The sequence below is a fragment of the Panicum hallii genome, chromosome 5 (genome assembly GCF_002211085.1).
Source record: "Panicum hallii strain FIL2 chromosome 5, PHallii_v3.1, whole genome shotgun sequence".
Classification (NCBI taxonomy): domain Eukaryota; kingdom Viridiplantae; phylum Streptophyta; class Magnoliopsida; order Poales; family Poaceae; genus Panicum; species Panicum hallii.
In genome coordinates, this window is record NC_038046.1 from 53,114,540 (window position 1) to 53,137,787 (window position 23,248).

A 23,248-nucleotide genomic window follows, 5' to 3' on the forward strand; every position below is an offset into this window, starting at 1 on the left:
ACACAGTACATGCATAGAAAGCTAGCCGATGTTGTTGATGAAGTTACAAGCCATAGCCCTGGCCTTGGCATTTGGCATTCAGTCTGGGCGTTCGGGCTACCCGAAATTTCGGGTCGGGCTTTTCGGGCTTTTTAAGATTTTGGGTATCTGCAAACGCTACCCGAAATCGGGTATCTGGGAACACTACCCGAAATTTCGGGTACCCGAAAATTTCGGGTTCGGGTTCGGGTAGCCCGTTCTACCCGAACTTAGTAAACATGTCACAAACTAACATTTAACAACAACAAAATCAGCCATTACTCCATTACATGACTCTCAGACTCTGAATATCAATGTCTCAAAGCAACATTTTACAGCAGACAAATGACAAATCAACCATTATTCCATCTCAAGTTTCAAAGACAAATGACAATAACAAGGACGTACATGATAATTAGAGCTACGGCGCCACGGCGGAGGGCAGGGCACGGCCACGGCGGGCGGGCCGCACTCGAAGCCGCGCCGCGGAGGGAGGAGCGCTGCGGCCCGCGGAGGGAGGAGCGCCGCCACCGCCGGAGGGAGGAGCGCCGCCACCGCCGGAGGGGAGAGAGACGAGCACCGCGCCGCCGCCACCGCCGGAGGGGAGAGAGACGGGCGACGGCTAGGGCGCCGCCACTCGCTCGCGAGTCGCGACCTCGCCCTCGCGTTCCTGCTCGCTCGGGATAGCCCGATAGGGGATTGGGGGTTGCCGGGTTGGACCACTCTCTTGCCGGCTTGCCGCATTCCTCCATGGGCCGGCCATCTTAATTGGGCCGAGTAAATTAGTTCGGGTAGATCGGGCTATTCGGGTACCGCCCACTGATACCCGAAAAAGCCCGAAATAAGTTCGGGTTTTGGGGTTTGCTACCCGAGCAGGCCCATCGGGTATCGGGTATCGGGCTATTCGGGTTCGGGCTCGGGTAGTTCGGACTTCGGGCTTCGGGCTCGGGTTTTATGCCCAGACTGATTTGGCATGTCCCTCGACATGGAATATGTACGGGTACGTCGTCGTGGTGCAATCATATCAGAGAAAACATCTCCGCTAGCTGCTTTTCTGAATCTATTCCTAACGGCACGATCGAGCAAAGCTAGCAGCGAGCGGGCGATGAGAGCATCGGCGCTCTCGATCGCATCCCCCACCCTCGCCGATCAGCACGCACGCACGCGGCCGCTCACCCACGGCGCATGCACACGCAGCGAGATATATGCCGCGTTCCCATCCGGATTCATCCATCCGCCCGTCACAAAGCCAGGGGTATGTGCACGGCATATCCCCTACCTCGGCGCCAGAATGATCCAGGCAACGATTTCTTTCTCTCGCAGCGGCATTGTTCGCCGTGCTTTTCCTTTCGGGCCAAAGGGATTTCCGATGGGGGTCGCATCTGAATCTGCCGAATCTGCCGATCGATCCGTCCCTGTTCGTGCTTTTTCCGAACCCTTCTTTTGACCGGGGAATCTCTCTCCTTTAGTTTCTTGGCAAAGCGACTGATCTATCTGTGCTCCCTGAATTCCCAGCCCAGATTGTGCTGCCTTGCATGCATCCGCCGGGGCGGACAATACAGCTTCTATGTTCTGAATTTAGCAGCTTGCAATCTGATGAGGGGAAGAAGAAGCTTGCCTGTCTAGATGAGCTGGAGCTGTCACTACCTATCGAATCTGCAGCATGATAATGAGAATTGGGTAGTAACTGATAAAAGGCATATGTAACCGGAATTCTGCTGACAGCGGGGCGCTTTTGCAGACAAACGACTTCAATCAACAAGCAAGGCTAGTACGGATGCATGAACTTAAGCCTGTCAGCCCGTGTATGAAACCCTGAACTCGTATGTGCACAGGCACAGCATCCTTCATCATCTTTGCATGTAGCTGAGCATCAACCGCAGCTTTGTAGAAAGTAGGGAGAGGATAAAAGAACGGTGGCGATGTCTGATGACTGACACAATGCAGCTCGAGCTTTCTTGACGACAGTTCAGTTGAGAGAAAGAAAGCACTTACTTAAAGCTTGGTACACATGGTATCCTGCACTTTGCTTTGCAGATGAATTCAGCTACCTTCGTGAAATCCTGCAGAGAAACTGTGTTTTCCCTTGTGCACCCTAGCATGCGCAGATTTTTCAGAGATGTTTCTTACTTTTCCCGGAACAGTGAAGTTCGTTCATTCAAGGGACACAACTGAAGAGACACAGAGAGGGAAAAAGAACTGCTGTGATATCAAGTAATCAGATTCTTTCTCCGAACTTTCTCGATAATGCCGGCACTAATGCTGTTACATCTCATGGAAAGGAAAGTGTGATGCACAGCTGCGGGTAGCATTGTGGCAGTCCAAGAACAACGTTTGCATGCCACACGCTGCAGAAAGAAAGATTATTCAGCCAAGGAACATCGGCGGATATGATGTGCAGATCGATCGCAATGACAACACAACTGGCGCGAGAGAGGATCCGATTCCACCCGGCTGCTGCGGCGTATAAATAGCCGGGCACCCGTGCGCAGCATTCACCGCGACAGCTCGACCGACCACCAGTGGACCGGTTCAGAGAGTTTTGTTGGTGACCAACTGACTGAACTGACAATGGATAGCTCCTCCGATGCTCATGGGTGAGTTGCTTCTGCTGCTGCTGTTCTTCAGATCATGCCCCCGTTTTCTGCATCTTCACACTCTGAATTTCTTCATTAGTTTCTCAACAAAGTGTGGTTAGGATCTGCTTAATATCCAAAGATACATCATGTATGGAACACTACATCTGGCGCATGGCCCACTCGTCATAGACACATTCTCGAGCCAAACGTTACCATGGCCTGACAGGCACGGAATGTGTGACGTATATACTACGCTTTGAATCTATGCTGTGAAATCTTAAAAAGCAACAAAATATGCTGACGATCCATGCTTTTGATGGCACAATTAGACAGCTTAATTGTGCAGTGTCTCAGCCTAACCAACCCTTTGCAAAATGTGATTGTCCTCCTGGCAGGCGTCACAAGTGCGCGGCGTGCTTCCGGCAGTTCAACAAGATGGAGCACCTGGTGGAGCACATGCGGGCGGCGCGGCACTCGCCGCACGAGCCCCGCTGCGGCGTCTGCGGCAAGCACTGCCGCTCCTTCGAGGCGCTCAGGGACCACCTCGGCGCCGGCGGCTCCACGCTGCCCAAGGCCGCCAGCTGCGCCAGCGAGTTCGCGGCGCGCGGTTGCAAGCTCTGCCTCCGCGTCCTCGCCAGCGCCGCCGCGCTCCGAGCCCACCGCGGCTGCGAGCTCTCGCGCACCCCGCCGATGGCGAGGCTGCATCACCAGGCGCAGGCACCGCAGGGAGGAGGGCGGGCGCTGGCGCTGGGCTGCAAGATGGTCGGCGCCGGGAGCGACGGCTCCCTCGACGTGGTGGCCCGGGTGTGCGTCGTCGACGAGCAGGAGGGCCTCGTATTCGAGGCCTTCGTGAAGCCGCTCATCCCGGTGACGCACTACCGGTACGAGACGACGGGGATCCGGCCGGAGCACCTCCGCGAGGGCATGACGGTGAAGAGCGCGCAGCGGCGGGTGCAGGAACTGCTGCTCAACGGCGAGCAGCCGTGGAAGGCGCGCACCAGCCGGGGCAGGGCCCGGCTGCTGGTCGGCCACGGCCTGGACCACGACCTCGACGCGCTCGGCATGGACTACCCGGCCTACCTCAAGCGCGACACGGCCACGTACCCGCCGCTGATGAAGACGAGCAAGCTCAGCAACTCGCTCAGGTTTCTCACGCACACCTACCTCGGCTACGACATCCAGACGGGGCACCAGCACCCCTACGAGGACTGCGTCGCCGCCATGCGCCTCTACCACAGGATGAAGCGGCAGCAGCACCCCAATAGCGGCGGCGGCGCCGACGGACCGGCGGCGAGCGCGGACCAGGCGTTCCCGGCGTGGAGGCAGCGGGAGCTGGAGCGCATGACGCCCGAGGAGCTGCTCCGGCTCTCCACGCCGGACTACCACTGCTGGTGCCTCGACGACTAGCCAGCCATGGCTAGGCTCCGGCGGAGCCAGATCGAGAGCGTATCGTTATCACGTCGTCCCAAGACGACGACCGACGTGGACGGATATGATTCTGCACCGATCAGCCATGCGTCAGCTCCGGCTCAAAGAATTACTCTATCTAGTAGCTACTCATAAAGTGTGCGTGACCCATCCGATCCGTATATCGATCGAGGGGGCAGATGGAGGACTGAATTTGGACCCATTCCATATATACGCGTGTATGATCGAGCAGTATATATAGAGTGTACGCGGCCACCCGAGCCCGTTTATCGAGTTCAAGTAGTACGAGTGTCACTGTTAATCTGTTATCTTAGGCAAAATCAGTATGGAATTGGATATTGGAAAGTCTCATATTAGGGTTGTTTCAGCGCTCATGTCAATTCGTTGATACTTTGTAAATGCCCGCGGAGATATGGAATTTTTTTCCATATTGTTAATACTGTCTTAGGTAGAACCAAACTATCTATCTGAGTGAGTGTTAAAAAAAACCACCACGTTCGTCGAGGGGTCTAGAAATTCCCACATTAATCTAGAAAAAAGAAGAATTTGCACCGTTAGATCTTATAAAGATTTAATGGTCCAAACTAACTCAAGAGTCCATATCAAACAAGATTAATAAATAGCTAATTTCGGATTTAAAAAATAAAAAAATAAGGATATGATCAAAGAGTACATGGCGAATACGATTAGAAAATAAAATTTAGAACTAAATAAATAAAAAATTAAAACTTAACCAAGTAGTCCATGTAGAATATGATTAGTAAATAGCTAAATTTAGGATTATAAAAATAAAAAAATCAGTATTAGACTTGATAAAAAGATAGCAAAATAGCTAAATTTGAAATTAAAAATATAATCAAATTAACAGTTGATCAAAGAGTTCATATCGAATATGACTAACAAATAGATAAGTGCAAGAATTTAAATATAAACAATTAATAGTTAATTTGTATAGTGATTAAGAAGCAAATTAGAAAGGAAAATAGCTAAATAAATAGTATAGGTAAAATACAAATAATAAATTAATAAGGGAGTGTTAAAAGAAGCCACCACGTTCGTTGAGAGGGTTTAGAAGGATTTGCACTGTTGAATTTTATGAAGATCTAACGGTCCAAACTAATTCAAGAATCCATATCAAATACGATTAATAAATAGCTAAGTTCGGATTTAAAAAATAAAAGAAAATGAAGATACGATCAAAGAGTACATGCCGAATACGATCAGTAAATAGCTAAATTCAGAACTAAAATTTAAAAAATAGAACTTAACCATATAGTCCATGTAGAATATGATTAGTAAATAGCTAAATTTAGAATTATATAAATAAAAAATCAATATTAGACTTGATAAAAAGATAGCAAAATAGCTAAATTCGAAACTAAACATATTATAAAATTAGCAGATGATCAAAGAGTTCATATCGAATATGACTAATAAATAGATAAATGCAAGAATTTAAATAATAAAAATTTAGTAGTTAATTTGTATAGTGATTAAGAAGCAAATTAGAAAGGAAAATAGCAAAATAAATAGTATAGTTCAAATACAAATAATAAAAATGCAAATTTGAGTTGGTGATTGCTCTTAGCCCCATCACCAAGTTGATGATGATTACTCTAATATAGATTGCATTATCTCTATTACCAAAGTATTACCAAAGCATGACGATGACCACTAGAGACAACGAAAAGCACCGTGACGGTGGTGTTTTGCTACGTAGCATTGTCATTTATTGATGCCGTTAGATGATAAAACTATTGTAGAGTGATGATGCGAGATTTAGAATAAAGTATCTTGAAAATCGATGTTTGACATGCATGCCCGTCCATAGCAAGCCACGGATGGTGTTCAACGAAAGGTTGTGCATCTTCGATTATCGTGACATAGCGGGCAAAGATTCTTAGGAGCATAATAAAGATAGCTATACATAATAGAATATAAGAGCAAACTATATCAAAGGGTGATTGGAGGATAATGAAAGAAAGTACATTATACTTCTAGTGTTATATATATATATATATTGAACCACTTACCTCAATCTTCAAGTCTAAGGATAATTTGTTTATTATGCACGGTAACTACAGCACCCAAGAAAAATTGTACATCTCAAGTATTTTTAAAAAAGTAATATTTATGTTAAACTAAATAGATAAATATTTTGTTACTTTCAGTAAATATCTAAAAGATGTGTTTCTATATAAAGCATTCATTTTTCTCGTAAATTATTATAAAAATACACTACAAAATAAAATAAAGGAAAAAATAATGATTGCACCTTGCACCCGTATCTGGACCATTAGATTAAAATTATTACAAAGATACAACTAAATAAAACTATTTGCATTTATTTCTTTTAAAGTAAAAAAATTCAAATATTTGAGGAAAAACTAGGTACCCGCGCAAATTGCGCGGGGCATCTTGCTAGTTATATTAATAGGGAGTGTTAAAAAAGCACCACGTTCGTCGAGAGGGTCTAAAAATCTCACGTTAATCTAAAAAAGAGAAGGATTTACATCGTCAGATTTATTTTATGAAGATCTAACTATTTAGATTAATCCAAATAATAAATATATAAATTAAAAGGATAGCCATCCGTAGTATTGTATGTATGTATGTATGTATGTATGTATGTATGTATGTATGTATGTATGTATGTATGTATGTATGTATCCGTGTCAAATACATATCCATGCGTCGGGATCCTCCAATCTCATCAGCCGCCATGAAAAATTCCAACAAGGAACAATGGGAGGTTCAGTGATCGATCAGGATTAGGTGGTAGTGTTGCAGAGGCCATCATGAGTTGATGATTACACGTACTGCTACTGCTTGCTACTGTGGGAGAATTAATTCTCTTACTCCAGCTTTTAATCAACCAGAGACGCTAGATGATGCATCAAAATGGCAAGCATTATTATTGTGGGCTTTACATCAAAACACTTTCTGCCCGACAAAAATCTAACTGCGTCAATACGAAACTACAAATCTAGCTGTATCATTTTGAAAATATTTATAAGTACTAACCCATCAACCCATGTTTCTGCCCATGTTCCATGGTCACTCATATATATTTGGCAAGTCAAAAAGGTAACAGAGAAAGGAAAGGGCAACTAGAGCTATTGTGTGGATGCACAGGTTGAAAATATACTAACCCGCCAGCTTTCCATTTAAAAGAAAATTCGGACAGAATATATAAGAAAATTAACAGAACTTTACATAAGTTTGACAATATTTATCAAGCTGTGAGAATACAAAGATTTATAGCTAGATATAGATTCTCACATAATTTAATCTAATACTACTCCACCCGGTAACATATCCGCTTTAAAAGAGGAAAAAGAGTATGGTAAATATATATGTGTGTCAAACCGTCCATGGAGCATACCGATTTTTTTTAGTGATTTATCGCTTCCTTTCGCTTACTATATCTTTAATCTGTTGTTGTTTGATTCATTGTTGTGGAAGAGTCTTCAGTGAGATTGGTTCAAGGAACCGAAATTAGTCTAGATAGGTGGAGATTAATGCCTCACCAATAAAACGATGAGATGCAGGATAACAATATTAACAGGAGGTAGGAGGAGGGAAGATATGGAGGCACACTTTTTTATTGATTTATCGTCTCTGTTCGCCTACCATATCTTTAGTCTATAGTTGTTTGATTCATTGCTGTGGAAAAGTCTTCAATGAGATTGGTTCATGGAGCCGAAGTTAATCTAGATAGGTGGAGATTGATGCATCACAAATATAAGATGATAAGATGCATGACAACAACATCAACAAGAGGTAGGAGAAGGGAAGATATAGGGGCACTCATACCATTGCTCCCCCAAGAACAACATATAAAGTTGCAAAATGAGCAGATGACTACAATAGTCAATTTAGGGAGTCTGAATGACTGAACTCGACTTTTGATAGGAGCTAGTTCGATACTTTAAGTAGTAACAAGACCATGGTTAGATATTTCCTCTATGATGTATTGAAGTAGAATAGCAGGGGAAGATGTAGCCAAAAGAGAGCACTTTAAGATCAATTCCAAGCACCATGTTAAGATCAGCTGATTTTTCAATGATATGGAAATCCTATTGGTCATAATAAAAACACTACAAAAGGACGTGAGCGTCACAATGGAGGTACAGATGAAGGTTTTCATGACAAATATGAATGTGAATACCATGCTATTCAAGATGGAGTATGTGCACGCCATATAGAGAAAATATACCAAGGACAATGAGACATTGGAGGACAACATGAGGTGAAAAGTGGAAAAATAAGGTGCTACAACAATATGAAGGTGTCGACGGACAATGCGGGGCGGAAATCACAAGACTACAATATGGAAGCTAAGATAAACATAGCCAATAAAGAGTATGTGAATAACAGGTATGGGGATCTAAATAGTGATGGCCACAAGCTATGAAAGTAGAGCAAAAAGGGATAAAAATACTATTGCAATATGAAGAAGGGTGGGTTCATTTCATTGATACCGTGGACTACACATGCACTAAGATTATAGTCTTCAGCGTGGAATGGAATTAGATGATGCATTAATGCGGTTGTTAATATTGACACTGGGAGAATAACAACTCAAAAAAGCCTATACTTAGCTCATAATTGTGAATAAAAAGAGAAAATACATAGATAAAAAATATATATCCTTAACTGTCACTACAATAACAAAAACTATTCTAGCCACGCTATTAGCGCGGGCCACCTTGCTAGTTGTCACTAAGCATATGTAAGCTTTCAAATTGAGGCTCAAGTTAAAAGTCCAAACTTTTATAAATCAAGGTTTAAGTAAGAAAGCCTTCACTGGTCATTATTTAATGGACAAATCCTCCTTTTAGTTTGCCCTAAAGTATCTCGCAGGGACTTTTGTTGGTAAATTGCCAATGCTCTTGAGGGTGCTGCTCAGTCTGCTTCTGCAGTTCTCCTCATTGTTTACTAGCCTATCAACTCGTGCTTCCGCACGGACTAATTAGAATAAATATAAAAATAAGATTTATAGCTAGTAATTATAATTATTTTATCACACGTCCTCTTTCATCTATTAAATGTTCTAACACATACTCTAAAATATATATTTATCATTATCTAGTTTCAATAGATTTTATTTTGCATCACACCTCCATATGTGTTTGATATTTAATTGAACCATTTGTTTGTGAATTGGTAGTCTTATCTCTTCCATCATACATAAATGCATGGTGACACGTATTGTGGATAGTGTTTTATATAAATAATAAACTAATAACAATAGAAATAGTAATTTAGAATTTTATATTGGTGCACTTTAATTTTTTTATAATCATATAATTTAGATTCAGATTTAGAGGTTGCTTTAACTTTTAATAATGATTTAATTGGATAATTTATATACAAATTTAGGGGGTTATTTGCATTATTTTTATAATAGCATAGGTGGGTAATTTACATTAAGATTAGGGGTTACTTTAAATTTTTTTTAATAATAGCAGAGGTGGGTAATTTAGATACATGTTTAGGGGTTACATTAGTCTATTTTTATAATTGTAGAGGTGGATAATTTATTACGAAAGATAACAGATTCAATGACCTTAGATTAGAATTGTCGGATTGATGGTCGGATATTTCTAATTTTTATGAGAATATTTAAAATTTCTCTATTTTTTAAGTATCCATCTAAGATAGATGGCTTCACGTGGAGACTTCAAAAGCCTCCGATCAGTAATAGTAAGATTATTGTCGCTCAGTCTTCGTCGGACGAAAGAAGGTTCCTGTTCTTATCCTTTCATTTCATGGTCATGCGAGTCCAAAACCATTCATTTTTCTCATTTTTTATCTCTCTAGGATCATCATCGGCTCATCACACTCGTGGCCGCCGCACTTGCCGGAGGAGGCAAGATCGCAGCTGTGAGGCTTCCCTACTCGCCAGAGGAGAAGACGCACCGGCACCAGCACAACTCAGCTTGTCGGAAGAGTCGAGGACTCGACGTCACGCTCACCAGAGGTCAGAGGAGATGGGGGCGCGGTGCAGTTCGACGAAGGAATTGACGAGGTCACAACTCACAAGTCACGGCACACAAATCTGCACATCGAAGCACAGGAGCTCGTAGTCGTAGCTCCATGGTCAACCGACTGCGCTGCCAGCAGGGGATTAAATCACGCGTGAGGAAGAAATTGGGTGGCATCTGCAGATTTTCAGGGATTGGGAGCTCTAGCCACCGGCGCAAATATGGCTTGATTTGCCACCGGTGTTGGGCGGACGAAAATACTGGACATCAGTTTTGGCAGCTGTGGAGCTCATTTTCTCTCGTTTGTTCCCAAAATTTATTTTTAGAAATATATTTAGGGTAATATAAAGAAAACCCCACTGCAATATCTTTGTGTGTCTCATGTAACATGAGGGGCAAATTTCCGTTTGCTAAGAAGAACATCGACGACACAACTTGACTCCAAACCTATATAATGTAAAAAATTATATAAAAGTCTGATAACAAAACAAGAGAGTTCTCCATTTTAGAATCATAATTTGAGCCACCCAAATTATTGCAACATTAAGAAAAAACTTATTGCAACAACCAGGTAAAACTAGCGCAACATCTATAAACACTACGGCAACATTCAGAAAATATCCTCATTCTCCATAGATCCGATTGTTTTGCACAATGAAAAAGACAGATCTGCTTACAAAACATCTAGAAAAAACTACTTCAACATCTAAGAATAAATGTTGCAAAAAATACGAATTGTTGTTGGAACATCGAGGCAGAAGCTACCGCAACATAAGAAAATAATACCACAATAAATTGATTTACTTCTGGCAACACAAACTACACGCTGAGGTTGTCATCTCTGATGTCATGGCTAAAAAAAGCTTCTGCTGCCGTCTTGGTCTCTCGCTGCTCGGCGGAGCGCATGGCTGCTCTCATTGCCCTCGATTGGAAATCAAAGAGAGAGAGAAGCTAGTGTAAAGTGGTTGATGAAGAGGATCCAGGTAACAGGCCCAAGCCTCTAACGACCTTAATTAACAGCATGCTTCGACCAGGGATCTTATACGAGTGGCACGGAGAAGCCAGCAAGCTTGTTGTTGTGCTTCTTGTGTCTAGGGCTTTTCCCATGGTGATATCAGAGGGTTTTATATCATTAATTCTATGACACATCAATTTTTGTAAGTAGACCCCCTTATTTATTGTATTTACATTCTAAGGACCTGCCAATGAGGAGTTGACCAAGAACCAAAACTACTAGGAGTACTTTGAGGAGCTTGAAGAGCCGCGAGGTTTCCTTTTCAAAAAGAAAAGAAGGGCCGTCGGGTTCACATCATTCTAACCTTGAATATCTATTACATTATAAATTAGGGTTTTTAATGTTCTTGCTCCTGTTTCAAAGTCAAATGGTGATTTTACACTTTTTTTTGATTGTGCGATTTTACCTCTGCTTTTTAAAAACGAAGGCAGCGTTTACTCCTGTTCCATGAAGGCCAGCTAATAGTGTTAAAATTACGATAAAAAAGACTAGTATGCCCATACTGATTTGCCCCTATTATTATGTGTACTTTATGATTTCCCTTATTTTGAAAAAAATAGACAACATTTTGACAGGTCTAAAAAGAATTTTATCAAGCAAATTTGTACCAAATTTTTATAATTTCCAAACATGAGCGAAATTTGATAAATTTGGCTGCGCCGAGGCAGCCGCGCGGGGTCGCCGCGCGCGCCCACGCCTGGGCGGCTGCATGCGCCCTCGCCGGGGCTGCCGCGCCGGCGCTGGGAGGCTGCACGAGCCCGCTCCTGCTGTCGTCGCCTGCTGCTGCTGCCGTAGCTAGGGTTCCAACAGGGAGAGCAGGAATCGTGTGAGTTCGGGGATGAATATGGAGAGTTTTTGGATAAAATTAGGGGTACTATAGTCTTTTTTCCATTTCTGTAAATATTTTTCCAATTCGATTAAGTTTTTTAGGGGGCATCCAACTAACGGTTAAAAATAGGGGTAAACAGCAGGGTAAAATCGCACAATCAAAAAATAAGGGTAAAAATCACTATTTGACTTCGAAACAGGAGCAAAAATGTTAAAACCTCTTGTAAATTGGTATGCTAGCGTTTTACTTATTCACTTGTATGATGACTATGAACGTTTATAGCCTTACTTGTACCTTATATGTTGTACATCCTATTACACTTTATATATGCTGGAAATGATATGCTAGTTCGTTTGCATGAGTGTTGGTTTGGGAATACTCTTGGCACGAGTATAGTGTGCTTACTCACGAAGGAGCCGGTGGAATAGGTTTGTTTTGCAGGGACGAGCATAACTCAACCCAATCTTTGGATTGGGCAGCTGGGAATGTGTGTTTGGACATATTTTATAGAGTAATTGTGGCTAGTATATTTTTGATGACTAGTTCTGATGTTGAGGAGTTGGTGGTAACAAGCTGCAGCAGCAGACCATTCCGGTGGATATACTTTTGGAACGATGATGCTCGCTTCGGCAAGTAAGGACCGAATTAGTAGGATCGGGTGCTGGAACTATGTTAAACGTGCACACCATTCATCTAGTATGAGGCTATATCCTGTCCGAGGCTAGAAAGTGTGGTACGAAGCCTGCAGTAGAATAAAGTATCAGTGCAACAGGAAGAGGTGCTAACTTCATTATCCCTAATTTGCTAGGCCTAAACTGGTCACGTAGGAGAGCTTCACAGGGTGACTCTTTGCTAAGAGATACACCAAAATTTCGAAAAAATAGAATGATGTAGTAACTACTAGTATCTTCGACTGTTGGGGTATCATGAAGTTGGTTGATCTCGGTTGTCTTCGCTTCGAATAGGTCCAAGTGTACAACCTTTGCAATAGGAACTATATGCATAGGCACTTCCTTGCTCATGGACACCCCTTCAACTGGCTTCGTTGATTAGAGTAGCATTATTTGTTTTCTATCTTCCTGTAGTGGTTTTGACTATTGGACATTTGAGGTGTGAGGGATGGGAACTCTCACATCGCCTTCGGATGTTTTTGAAGGTGCTGTGTGGATTGGGAGCTTGGGATGTTTATGGCCCGATCTATTGGAGTTGAACTTTATTTAATTACTATTTATGATGTTGCCGCATAGGAATACCTTGATCCATTCTTTCATTAGTAATAGTACACTTATAGTTTGCGCATTACGAATGGTGATGTGAACCAATCTTAATTTTTCGGGATAGTTCGTAAGGTTGCAGGCTCTGACTCAAACCATAAGTTCAACAACCAAGACTGGTGGCACGACCGAGGGGTGCCATGCTTTGCTCAAGTGGATGCCTGTGGAGTCGTTGTGGCCAAGATGAAGATGAAGGTTGATGCTTGGTTATCGCTATGTTGGATTTTCCTTTTTATCGTTTAACACAAGGGGTATTTATAAAACTTTCTACAGTTCTTTGGATTTGTAATAATTAGATCTTTGTGATGCTTTGTCCATTGTATGGATGTGATATTTAGTTGAGATGAGTTCTACACGTGATAACCGTTGATTCTAGAATTATTATAAGGGTACAGGAAGTCGGATTCTTGCTTCGAGAATTCAGTTCGTTTCAATCTCATTTGATTGTAAAGCTAATATGATAATTTTAGTAATAATATAGTAAAATTATGTACTAAGACTGGATTAAGAGGATTAGAGCGAGAAAGGGAGGGAGATATGGGATGGATGGGAAGCTCTGATAAGGCGACAACCGATGAACTGTTGGGCGAGATTGGAGAGAATGAGAGATGAAGCTGATGGGTCGTGTATGGTCTGATTGGTTGCGTGTATGTCCCAACATGGCTCGTATGTGTGAGCCAAGCTCACCTCAGCTAGGCTGAGTGTATGCGAGTGTGCTATATTATTGGTTGTATTTTTGAGTTTGGTCTATAAGAGATGTTGTTTGGTTGCCCATAGAACACAAAATTTGTTAAATAATCATCATCGTGATTTTCATTTTGCATGCTTATACTCCAATAGCCCTCAATGCATCTTATGATAGACTAATATTCTTTAAACTACATTAATATAACTTAATACATATTAATTACGTATCAATTTAATCATTAGCTATGCTAATCAACGCCCTGTGCGAGCCAGCCTCGCTGGAAACGTTCGCTCCTGCGTTTCTGGCGAGCCAGACTCTAACCTCCATTTTGCATCTGTGGAGGGTGGCTCAGTGGCTCCGATGGGATTATAGGAATACAGGCAACTAAGATTGTATTAGGTATGGCTCCAACTCTGTTTAGAACAGCTTTACTCTAAAACTTTAGATGGAGCTAGATCTGAGTAGAGTTGAAACTGTCTAGATTGGGTGTTTGGCTACAAGAGTAATTCCAGCTCCAAAAGAGAGGGTTTTCAGGAAGGATTGCTATTATTACCTCCAACTTATGGTCCCACATATCATCATGTACACTACGTTCTATTTGTTATTTGTGGGAGCCACTTGTCATCCTCTTTTATTTTTATTTTTATTTTTTTCCATGAGCCTTATCCTTTCCTCACATCACAATAGAGGGTGGACGGATGAGCTCTCAAGCTCACTCGAGCGCCGGCCGCCCACCCCTGGTACGCTTCTGCAGGGACTCGTCCGCGACCGCCGCTCGCCTGCGCTTGCTGACCGCTCGCCCCTGCCCGGCCCGCGTCTTGCCTCCGGTCTCTGCTTATGCGCCTAGCGCCACCCCTGCGCTACCCGCCTGCCCCTGTGCTGGCTCTGCTCGGTGCCGTCGTACTCTCGCCCCCGCACGCCTGCACCGCACCGCCTGCACGCCGGCTATCGCGCGCCTGCTGCCGCTCCCTCGCCCCCACGCCAGCTGTCGCTCGCCTACTGCCCGCCACCTCCCCGCGCTGCGCCACCGGACCACCCGCCCTCGCGCTGCCAGGGGAGGGAGGGATTCGCAAGGGGAGGGAGGCGACGGGCAGACACAGGAAGGAGGGAGTCGTCAGGATAGGGTTAGGGAGCGACAGGGGGCTTGAGAGAAAAGAAAACGAACCATATTTGCGGATTTTGGAGCTGCAACAGGTGCCATTGGTGGACATGAAGTCGTCGGTATATATCGGACTTGGGACGGCAACAAAATGAAACATCATATGATTATTTCGGGTCCGGTTACAGCATGCGGGGCCATAGGAGCATCCGATGTTTCCTGGGCTCCTGGCGGGACCTGCGCTATCCCTATCGGACCTCTTCAGCAAAGCATTTCCGTTCCAATATTCCACACGGCTGAGTGCCGCGGGCGCTGACCGGAACCGAGAGGGGCAAGTTCCTTGCTTCCGGAATCATACATATATAGCCTGGCAATCAACAGCCGGTAACATGGCAACTCGCCATATGGTAGCAGGCCTGCACATGCTGTTGAAGGACGAGTCTACGGTTCAGCTACGAACTAACCCTGCCGTTGCACCTCCCTCCCAGAGCGCAAATGAGACGTCCGAGAAATGCGGCGGTCCTGGGCACCAAACATCTATCTGAAGGATTGTTATAAATCTATTCAATATACAAGTCCAGGTGCAATCCGCTCAACATACAAGTCCAGATGTCTCTCTTATATACTTGTATTTTATTAACTGTGATATAGTTATCAGTAGTTCGTTAACTAAAACTTATTTTTATGGAACTTTTGTATATATTGGTTTGAAGTTGGTAAATTGGCCCTCTCTATATTTTGCTTCACGCTCCGCCGCTGTCATTCGGTGATATGTAATGTGCTCGTCAACGATCAGGGCGTCTCTAATAAATTAACCAATCACGAGAACCGTTGAGCAAGTCCAATGTGATGTATACTTATTAGGACTCCTCCAATAAAACTGATTTAGCTAGCTCATAACTATGCCACATCTCAGTTTTTTATCCATGTAGAATAGAGAGAAAGAAGAGCTATCTCTTGTTCAATAGATAGCCTCATGCACCCTAAATTAGTGAGGTTGATATGTAGACCTACTTAAACGTATGAGCTAGTGTCAACTATTGGAACACACATCTCTTGCACTATCTCTTACATGTATATGAGCTAGCAGTTGGCTCTAATCTTTGGAGGAGGTCTTATACTTTGTACGTATGAACGTCACTTGTGTTTTAAATAATAAAAAAACATAAAGTTCAACTTGGAAAAGTATTTGTTTAATAAGTACATTCGACGTGCACGCCAGCAGAATGTTTTGCTTAAAAAAATTGAAAGTCGTCTCTTTGTTGTTGGACGTTGAATGGATGAGGCGCGGGGCTTAAATGCAATAATAGTGCCAGGGTAACAGGGTTCCAAGTCCATTCCCAAATCTCTCCGACCAGCTGCGCTCCCCCACGGAATTGAAGCTTTTTGCTGTTCTGCCTGCTCGCGCTCGCGGGGACGATGATCGGCGGCGGGAGCGTAACCATTCAAAATCAGGTCAGTGACTCGCTCGGTGGTTTCGTACATATGCAAGCGTAGATCGTCCGCTGGTTAATCCATGATGCGGCATGCAAAAGAAAACACTGCATTTCCATTAAGGCATGAACCTAATAAATCGATCACAGCCATGCTCTTCTGCAGATCGTTATGTTAAAAATTGGCCTCGCAGTAGACACAAATGCCACCATGCTCGCGCTCTTCCTATTACGTGTTCTCATGAGGTTATTATTGGATTTACAACATGAAGATTTTTATCTCTACTACCTGTGCTTCGTTCCTTTTCCAGCTATAACATAAGCAACACATTTTTTAGGTAATCAGGAGGGGTTGCTCCCTACTGTGTATATTTATAAATTAAACAAGGACTGAAAGAATTAGAGTTACAAATCAAGAACCGAAAAAGGTCTCCAAGAAAATTACATAAAGTTCTCTAGCCATGTTTCAATTTCTCTAACCATGTTCCATAAGAAACATCCTCAAATAAGAAAAATTGATAAATCTAATCTGTTAGCCAACTTGGTTAAGAAAGAGTCCGACGTGCCTGTGATCGAAATTGTGTCCGGCATGAGATAGGAACCATTTTTTCCAGGGGAGTAGGACCGGTTCATGAACGAATTTCATGAGCAGGCAGTGATTCATGTGCTCCATGTATCTACTTTAGAATGTCAAATGGTTGATTTCTTCTCAAACGAGTTTACGCGGATATTGCTAGGCTCTATGTCAAAAATACAGAATCCTAGGGCGAAAATTGTCCGTATTATTGGCTCAGATTTCTGCGTGGTTCAGTTGTAGAGGCTCCTTGCATGCATGCATGTGTGATTTTTTTTTTCCTTGGGGGGGGGGGTATGTTTGTGTGTGGGGTTGGGTGTTTGTACAGAGTTATATTGCGTTAACTTACTTTGGAGACATGCAAGCGACAGTAATTAAACTCATTTGAAAGCAATATTGAAGCAGTAAAGAGTCCGTGTGTGGCCAAAGTTACAAATACACATTTGCCTATACTAAATAGTCCATCGTGCTTTGCCAAAATTATCTACTGAAATTATTTGATAACATAAGATTGACACTAATAGATTTGTTACAAAAAATGCTTTCAGACTACAAGATTCTTTCCATTTACGATAATAATATATTCTATATATACAATTAGCAATGATTGTTTTTTTCGATTTCCAAGCTTTTCTTTCCTAACCACCCCTAGCATGATTAGCACGAGTTATTTCAACAACTTAAAATAATAATAAGTAAAAAGAAGTTATGTGCCGCTATTTGGTTCTTGTATCAAGAATCATGACAATGAAATATGTTATGTGAAATGGGAATGGTTTTGTGTAGACAAACTCGTGTTGTTTGCCATTTGTCATGGACAGTTTCTGATATTCTTTTTGTAAACATGCGTGTTCGGAAATGGTTTTGTGTTATGAACAAACTTGTGTTTTTTTTCCACTTACAACTCATCACTTTTCCATCTCAAATGAACAACCTCCCTAGCTCGACCTCTTAATAGATCATTACAATGTTGTGGGCTATCATTGTTACTCGTTACTCCGTCCTATCTTTTTTATAGGGCTTATTAGGATTTTCAAAGTTCTCTATGACAAGATTGTAAAAATTTTCAATACAAAATTAGTTCAGAGGTTTTTAAATAGTATGATCAATAATAGAATCTTAAACAAACATGACAATCATAAAAACATATATAGGTTATATTGATCATAATCATAGAGGCAAACTAACCCCCTTAATGCACGTCATTAAATCATGTAACAGCATTGAGATTTTGATGTTGCTCTAATAATGGTAATTACATGATGAAATAGTAATAGATGTAATGATTAAGTTGCTCTTAGCACGTGCCCGTTTGTACGATTGTACTGATGTATTAGAAAATTTGCTAAATATTCATTAGTTGGATAAAAAAGTATAATATCTAAATTATAGCTGTTGAGGAGATCTATAACCTTATAGCATTTGAAGCCATTTTGGTGTCCAAAGTACCACTAAAAGTTACGGACAGAACAAATAATCCTATTGCCATCAACAATCAATGGCAAGTGAGATGGTAAGCAAGCATAACTCGGGGGTGGGGGGGGGGTGGGGGGGGGGGGCGGTGGGGTTCAAATCGTGAGATCTCATGCGCCATTTAAAACTATCTTAGTAAGGTTTTCTTGAGTTATCTATGGGATGTCAATTTTTTATAATAATACGTGCAACAAAGTTATCTTGTATATAAATGCCTTTTAGATATCGTAGTTCAGTTTCCTCACTAGTAATTTTAGAAGATTGTCAGAGAGCAACAGTTGCTTGCATTCTTAATTTTTCTTACCAGCCTGCTTCTGTAAAAATGTTTTTTTAATAAAAACAGCACGCAGTAAAGGATAATTTACGGCCGGCCGTATTATAGACCATCTGTACGACCTACTCTTTTTTACAAGGAAAAATTTTACAGACCAACTTTCCTCGGCAATACACCAGGGTGTCTGCATGCTGCATGCATGTGAGGGGCAAGAAGAGAAGGAAAAAGGAGGAATGATGTAAGCGCAATCATGCATATGTGTGAGGGGAGAAAAAGAACAGGTAGCCGTGCACATGCATGTAGTTTCAGAATAAAAAGATTGTAGTTTCAAAATCAAGCATCGAAATTAAAATTTGATTACACCTTTGTGTTTATTTCAATAAGAGCTTCAAAATAAGATCTCACACCACTATCTTTTAATGATATATTTTTTATGAGAAAAAATACTTTTTAGTGTTCTCAATTTATTTGCTTACAATTTTTACAAAATTTTCTTATGGCTTTACAAAATGTTGCTTCACACGCTTGACTTCAATTAACTGGATATTAGTGTTGATACTACGAAGATAGATTGCTTGGTGTGATAACTGGACGAGGGTAGACAACTTTGTTGTCTATTAGAGTATGTGAAGTTTTATTGCATGACCAATAATAGGCAACTTTAGCAGATGAGTTGGGCATTTTAACTAATTTATTTTAATATTTTTCCACTATGCATAAAGCAATTTATGTGTTTTTAAAAAATATTATCGAAATATATGCAAATAGGGCCTTATTTTGAAGATCTTTTCGAAAGAGATACAGTTGTGCAATTGGATTTTGAAATTGATGGATAGTTTAAGAACTATAGTTTTTTTAAAAAAAATAAATTGCTTGCATGTGCCACTCTAAATGAGTGGTTGTCATTAACCATTGGTGCGTACCTATGGACAAAATTACGGCCAGTCCTGAAGAAATCATTATCCACAGTAAATTGTCCTTGTCGCTTACTGTTTTTTTGGCAACACAAACTTTGTCAATGACATGCAGACCCTGCTAAACTATTTATCGAATCTCGCAAGTGGCTCAACCTTACGTGGGGTTGATTGCCCCTGCTGCAAATTATTTGACCCATTGTGTATCCATAAAGAAATTATTCGCACTTAAAGTATAAGAATTCATCAAGGTCTTTATCAAAGAAATAACCAAGATCAACGGCATACTTCCATGCACTATGCAATTTATCTATCTATCTGTATATATAAACACTCTTCTGAGTCTTGGGGTCTACTAAAAAGTACGATAGATATGTACAGTGCACAGGTAAGTAGGCCACAAGAAAAGGATTTTGGACCGCCAGTTTCTCAGGTGTCACCGGCATCTTTCGAAGAAAAGATGACGGTGGTAAAACCCTCTGAGGTAATGAATTTCTTCCAATTACATCGCCTCACCCCTTTTGAAACGCATCATAGTGCATGCGGAAGTAATATATATGCATGCGCCTAGCTACACAGTCTACTAAGCGGTCTCTCTTCTTTTACTGCTGGTAGTCCGGACTGGCTGACTTCAACACGCCGTCAGATTATGCAAGCCTAGATATGCAACTCGCACAATACTTCAAGAAATCGGCCTCGGGGATCATCGTGCCGGTGCTCTTCGGCTTCCTGCCGCTGTCATCCTGCAACGGCACGAAGGCAGCCATTGCCTTCAGCGTATTCGCCGTGCTCTCCTTGCTGTTCACCGTCGTGCCGCTGTTATTCGCGGGGAAGATGCAGAAGCAACCAGCAGGTGACAGTCGCACCAACACAACAGATGCCCAGAGGAGGCAGCTCGACAACCACAAACGGCGCATTGAGATGCTCTGCTACGCCGCGTACGCTTCCAACATCCTCTTGATGTGCACAGCGGTGTGCCTCGCGGCCGTCGTCAACAAGAAGTACTCTGCTCTCGCGAGCCCCTTACTGCTGGTCTTCTTCGTCATGTTCGCCATCTTCATCGAGTGCGGCCATCGGAACAAGTTCACCTGGGGTGCCCTGGAGTACGAGAGCCAGCAGTCGGACCTCAAATTCTTCTTCGACCTCTCCTCCGAGGTCGCGCAGAACGCGTTGACGGGGCTGTCGGGCAGCCTCCTCGGGAGCATGAAGAACGCGGGGTGCCTTCAGGGAAACAGTTTCAGGACAACCGAGGGGTTCATCCTGTACGCCGTCGTCATGGGGCTCTTTCTGATGCTAGTCTGCACGATACCACCGGCGCTCGAGTTCAGCAGCACCCGGGAGAAAGTCGTGAACAGGTTCCTCAAGTGGACAGCCTACTTCTCGCTCGCGCTCATCAGCCTGGCTGGGCTCTTCGCCGCGGCCACTGTCGTGCAGACGTACGTGGTGTTCGCGACGGTGTTGATCGTCGCCGTTGGTGCCTTCTGGTTCTACATGGTGCATTGCAGCGAACCATCTGAGAATGTGCCGCTCTGCTGGCCAGACGCCAAAGGTCGCCACGCCGCGGGCGAGCGCTCGCTTATGTGGCTGGGGATCCACTCGGTGATGTTCGGCACGCTGATGGCATCCTACTCGGCGGTTCTTAGCGGCCAGCGGTTGAGCGCCCTCTACAAGGCCGGCGTCTTCTTCATCTTTGCCGTACACCTGACCAACTTTTCGCGGATGGTCCTCGTGCGCGAGGTGCAGGACAAAGGGAACGAGGCCTGGGTTGTCAACGTCACGGGGATCGCCATGGTTGTCCTCATGCTGCTCGCGGTACTCTTACTGATCCTCCTGGCGATGTTGCAGCCTGAACAACTCAGGAGCACCTTCAAAGTGGCTTAGCTCAGGTCACCAATCGTTTTTCTTTTTCTTTTTCTTTTCAATATTTAAGAAGAGAAGATCCTTCCTCACTTCACCTGCATACCCTTCGTATGTCCTCTGCAAATCAATCCCAGTCCTGGCCTCACTTCTGGTTCCTCTCCAATAGTATCAAAGCTTGATATTTATTGATACAAAAAGAAGACATCAACTAACGGAGGAATCAAATCGTGTGTTGCATTTTCCGTCGTGTAAGTGTCTCATCAATAAATAAATAGATGACGTCCTCCTCTATTTCAAATTATAGGTCGTTTTGATATTTCTAGGTGCATAGTTAGTACCAAAGCGACCTATAATTTGGAAAGGAGGGAGTACTTAATTATCCTTGAGTTTGAGCTTGGTTTTCATCATGGACAACGTTGTTCATTCAGGAATGAATTATTTCATATCCTAAATTGTCTTGAGGATTCTTTGATGTTAGCAAATAATGCAATACCAAGATCGAACACGAGACACGATTTTACGTGGAAAACCCTTGCCGGAAAAAATCACGGGCGCCAGCCGGCAAAACTCTACTATATCGGAAAGTATTTACAGAACGTGGGGGAATTACAATGAGGCGTCACCTCTCCCCGACGGCTTACAATATGTATTTATATGGTGGAACACGTGACCTACTTGGGCCACAACATAACGGGCCAAGGTGTCCCTAAAACCCAACTAGAATTCGGATCAATATCCAACAAACTCCACCTTAAGATGAATTCCATCTTGCAGCAATGAAGAATCAACAATAATTTTTCTTCAATAATAAATTTCACCAGCTCCAAAAAAAGTCACTAGGACTTCAAACTTTAATACCAACTAAACTTGAACACAGCTCAAACTTAGATGTAGGAACATGCTTTGTCATCGTATCAGCAGGATTATCATGAGTGCTTATCTTGCGTACCTTAATGCCACCTTCAGCAATAACACCTCGAATAAAATGATATCTCACATCAATGTGTTTTGTTCTCTCATGAAACATCTGATCTTTTGTGAGATAAATAGCACTTTGACTATCACAATGTATGGTAACGCAAGAACAACTAACCCCGCAAAGTTCAGACTATAAACCTCTCAACCAAATAGCTTCTTTACAAGCTTCAGAAATAGCCATATATTCAGCTTCGGTAGTAGACAAAGCAACAGTAGCTTGCAGACAAGCTTTCCAACTAACAGCACAACCACCAACGGTGAAAACATAACCCGTGAGAGACCTCCTCTTATCCAAATCTCCAGCATGATCAGAATCAACATAGCCAACAAGTCCATCTCTAGATTTACCAAATTGCAAACAAGCACTAGAAGTACCACGCAGATATCTGAAAATCCATTGAACAGCCCTCCAATGCTCCTTACCAGGATTAGCCATGTATCTGCTGACAACACTCAATGCATGAGATAAATCAGGACGAGAACATACCATGGCATACATAAGAGAACCAACTGCACTGGAATATGGAACTCTAGACATGTACTCAATGTCATCATCTAAATTTGGACATAAATCTGAAAATAATCTGAAATGTGCAGCTAACAGAGTACTCACTAGTTTTGCATCATGCATATTAAAACGACGAAGAACCTTTTCAATATAACCTCGCTGACTGAGGTATAACAAACCAGATTTTCTATCTCTGATTATTTCCATACCAAGAATTTTCTTAGCTGCACCTAAGTCCTTCATCTCAAACACTTTATTTAATTATGCTTTTAACTTAGCTATTTCTGATTTTTCTTTAGCAGCAATCAACATAT

General features: G+C 42.6%; 2 protein-coding genes across 2 annotated transcripts; both read left to right on the plus strand.

Annotated features, from left to right (window-relative positions):
• Positions 1-2,530: 2,530 nt before the first annotated feature.
• On the plus strand, positions 2,531-4,138 carry LOC112894466 (RNA exonuclease 4-like). The gene is made up of 2 exons (XM_025962192.1): positions 2,531-2,615; positions 2,993-4,138. Exons 1-2 carry the CDS (start codon positions 2,590-2,592, stop codon positions 4,002-4,004), a joined length of 1,038 nt encoding a protein of 345 aa, XP_025817977.1. The 5' UTR covers positions 2,531-2,589; the 3' UTR covers positions 4,005-4,138.
• Positions 4,139-16,267: 12,129 nt separating this feature from the next.
• Positions 16,268-21,550, plus strand: LOC112895249. The gene is made up of 3 exons (XM_025963190.1): positions 16,268-16,375; positions 19,960-20,072; positions 20,204-21,550. Exons 2-3 carry the CDS (start codon positions 19,962-19,964, stop codon positions 21,467-21,469), a joined length of 1,377 nt encoding a protein of 458 aa, XP_025818975.1. The 5' UTR covers positions 16,268-16,375; positions 19,960-19,961; the 3' UTR covers positions 21,470-21,550.
• Positions 21,551-23,248: the final 1,698 nt, after the last annotated feature.

Bases quoted from the DNA above. Each gene is read 5' to 3' on its own strand.
- LOC112894466 (XM_025962192.1), top strand. From the start codon at position 2,590: ATGGATAGCTCCTCCGATGCTCATGG. The intron at 2,616-2,992 runs GTGAGTTGCTTC...TCCTCCTGGCAG, and splicing joins AGCTCCTCCGATGCTCATGG to GCGTCACAAGTGCGCGGCGT.
- LOC112895249 (XM_025963190.1), top strand. From the start codon at position 19,962: ATGTACAGTGCACAGGTAAGTAGGCCACAAGAAAAGGATTTTGGACCG. The intron at 20,073-20,203 runs GTAATGAATTTC...TACTGCTGGTAG, and splicing joins CGGTGGTAAAACCCTCTGAG to TCCGGACTGGCTGACTTCAA.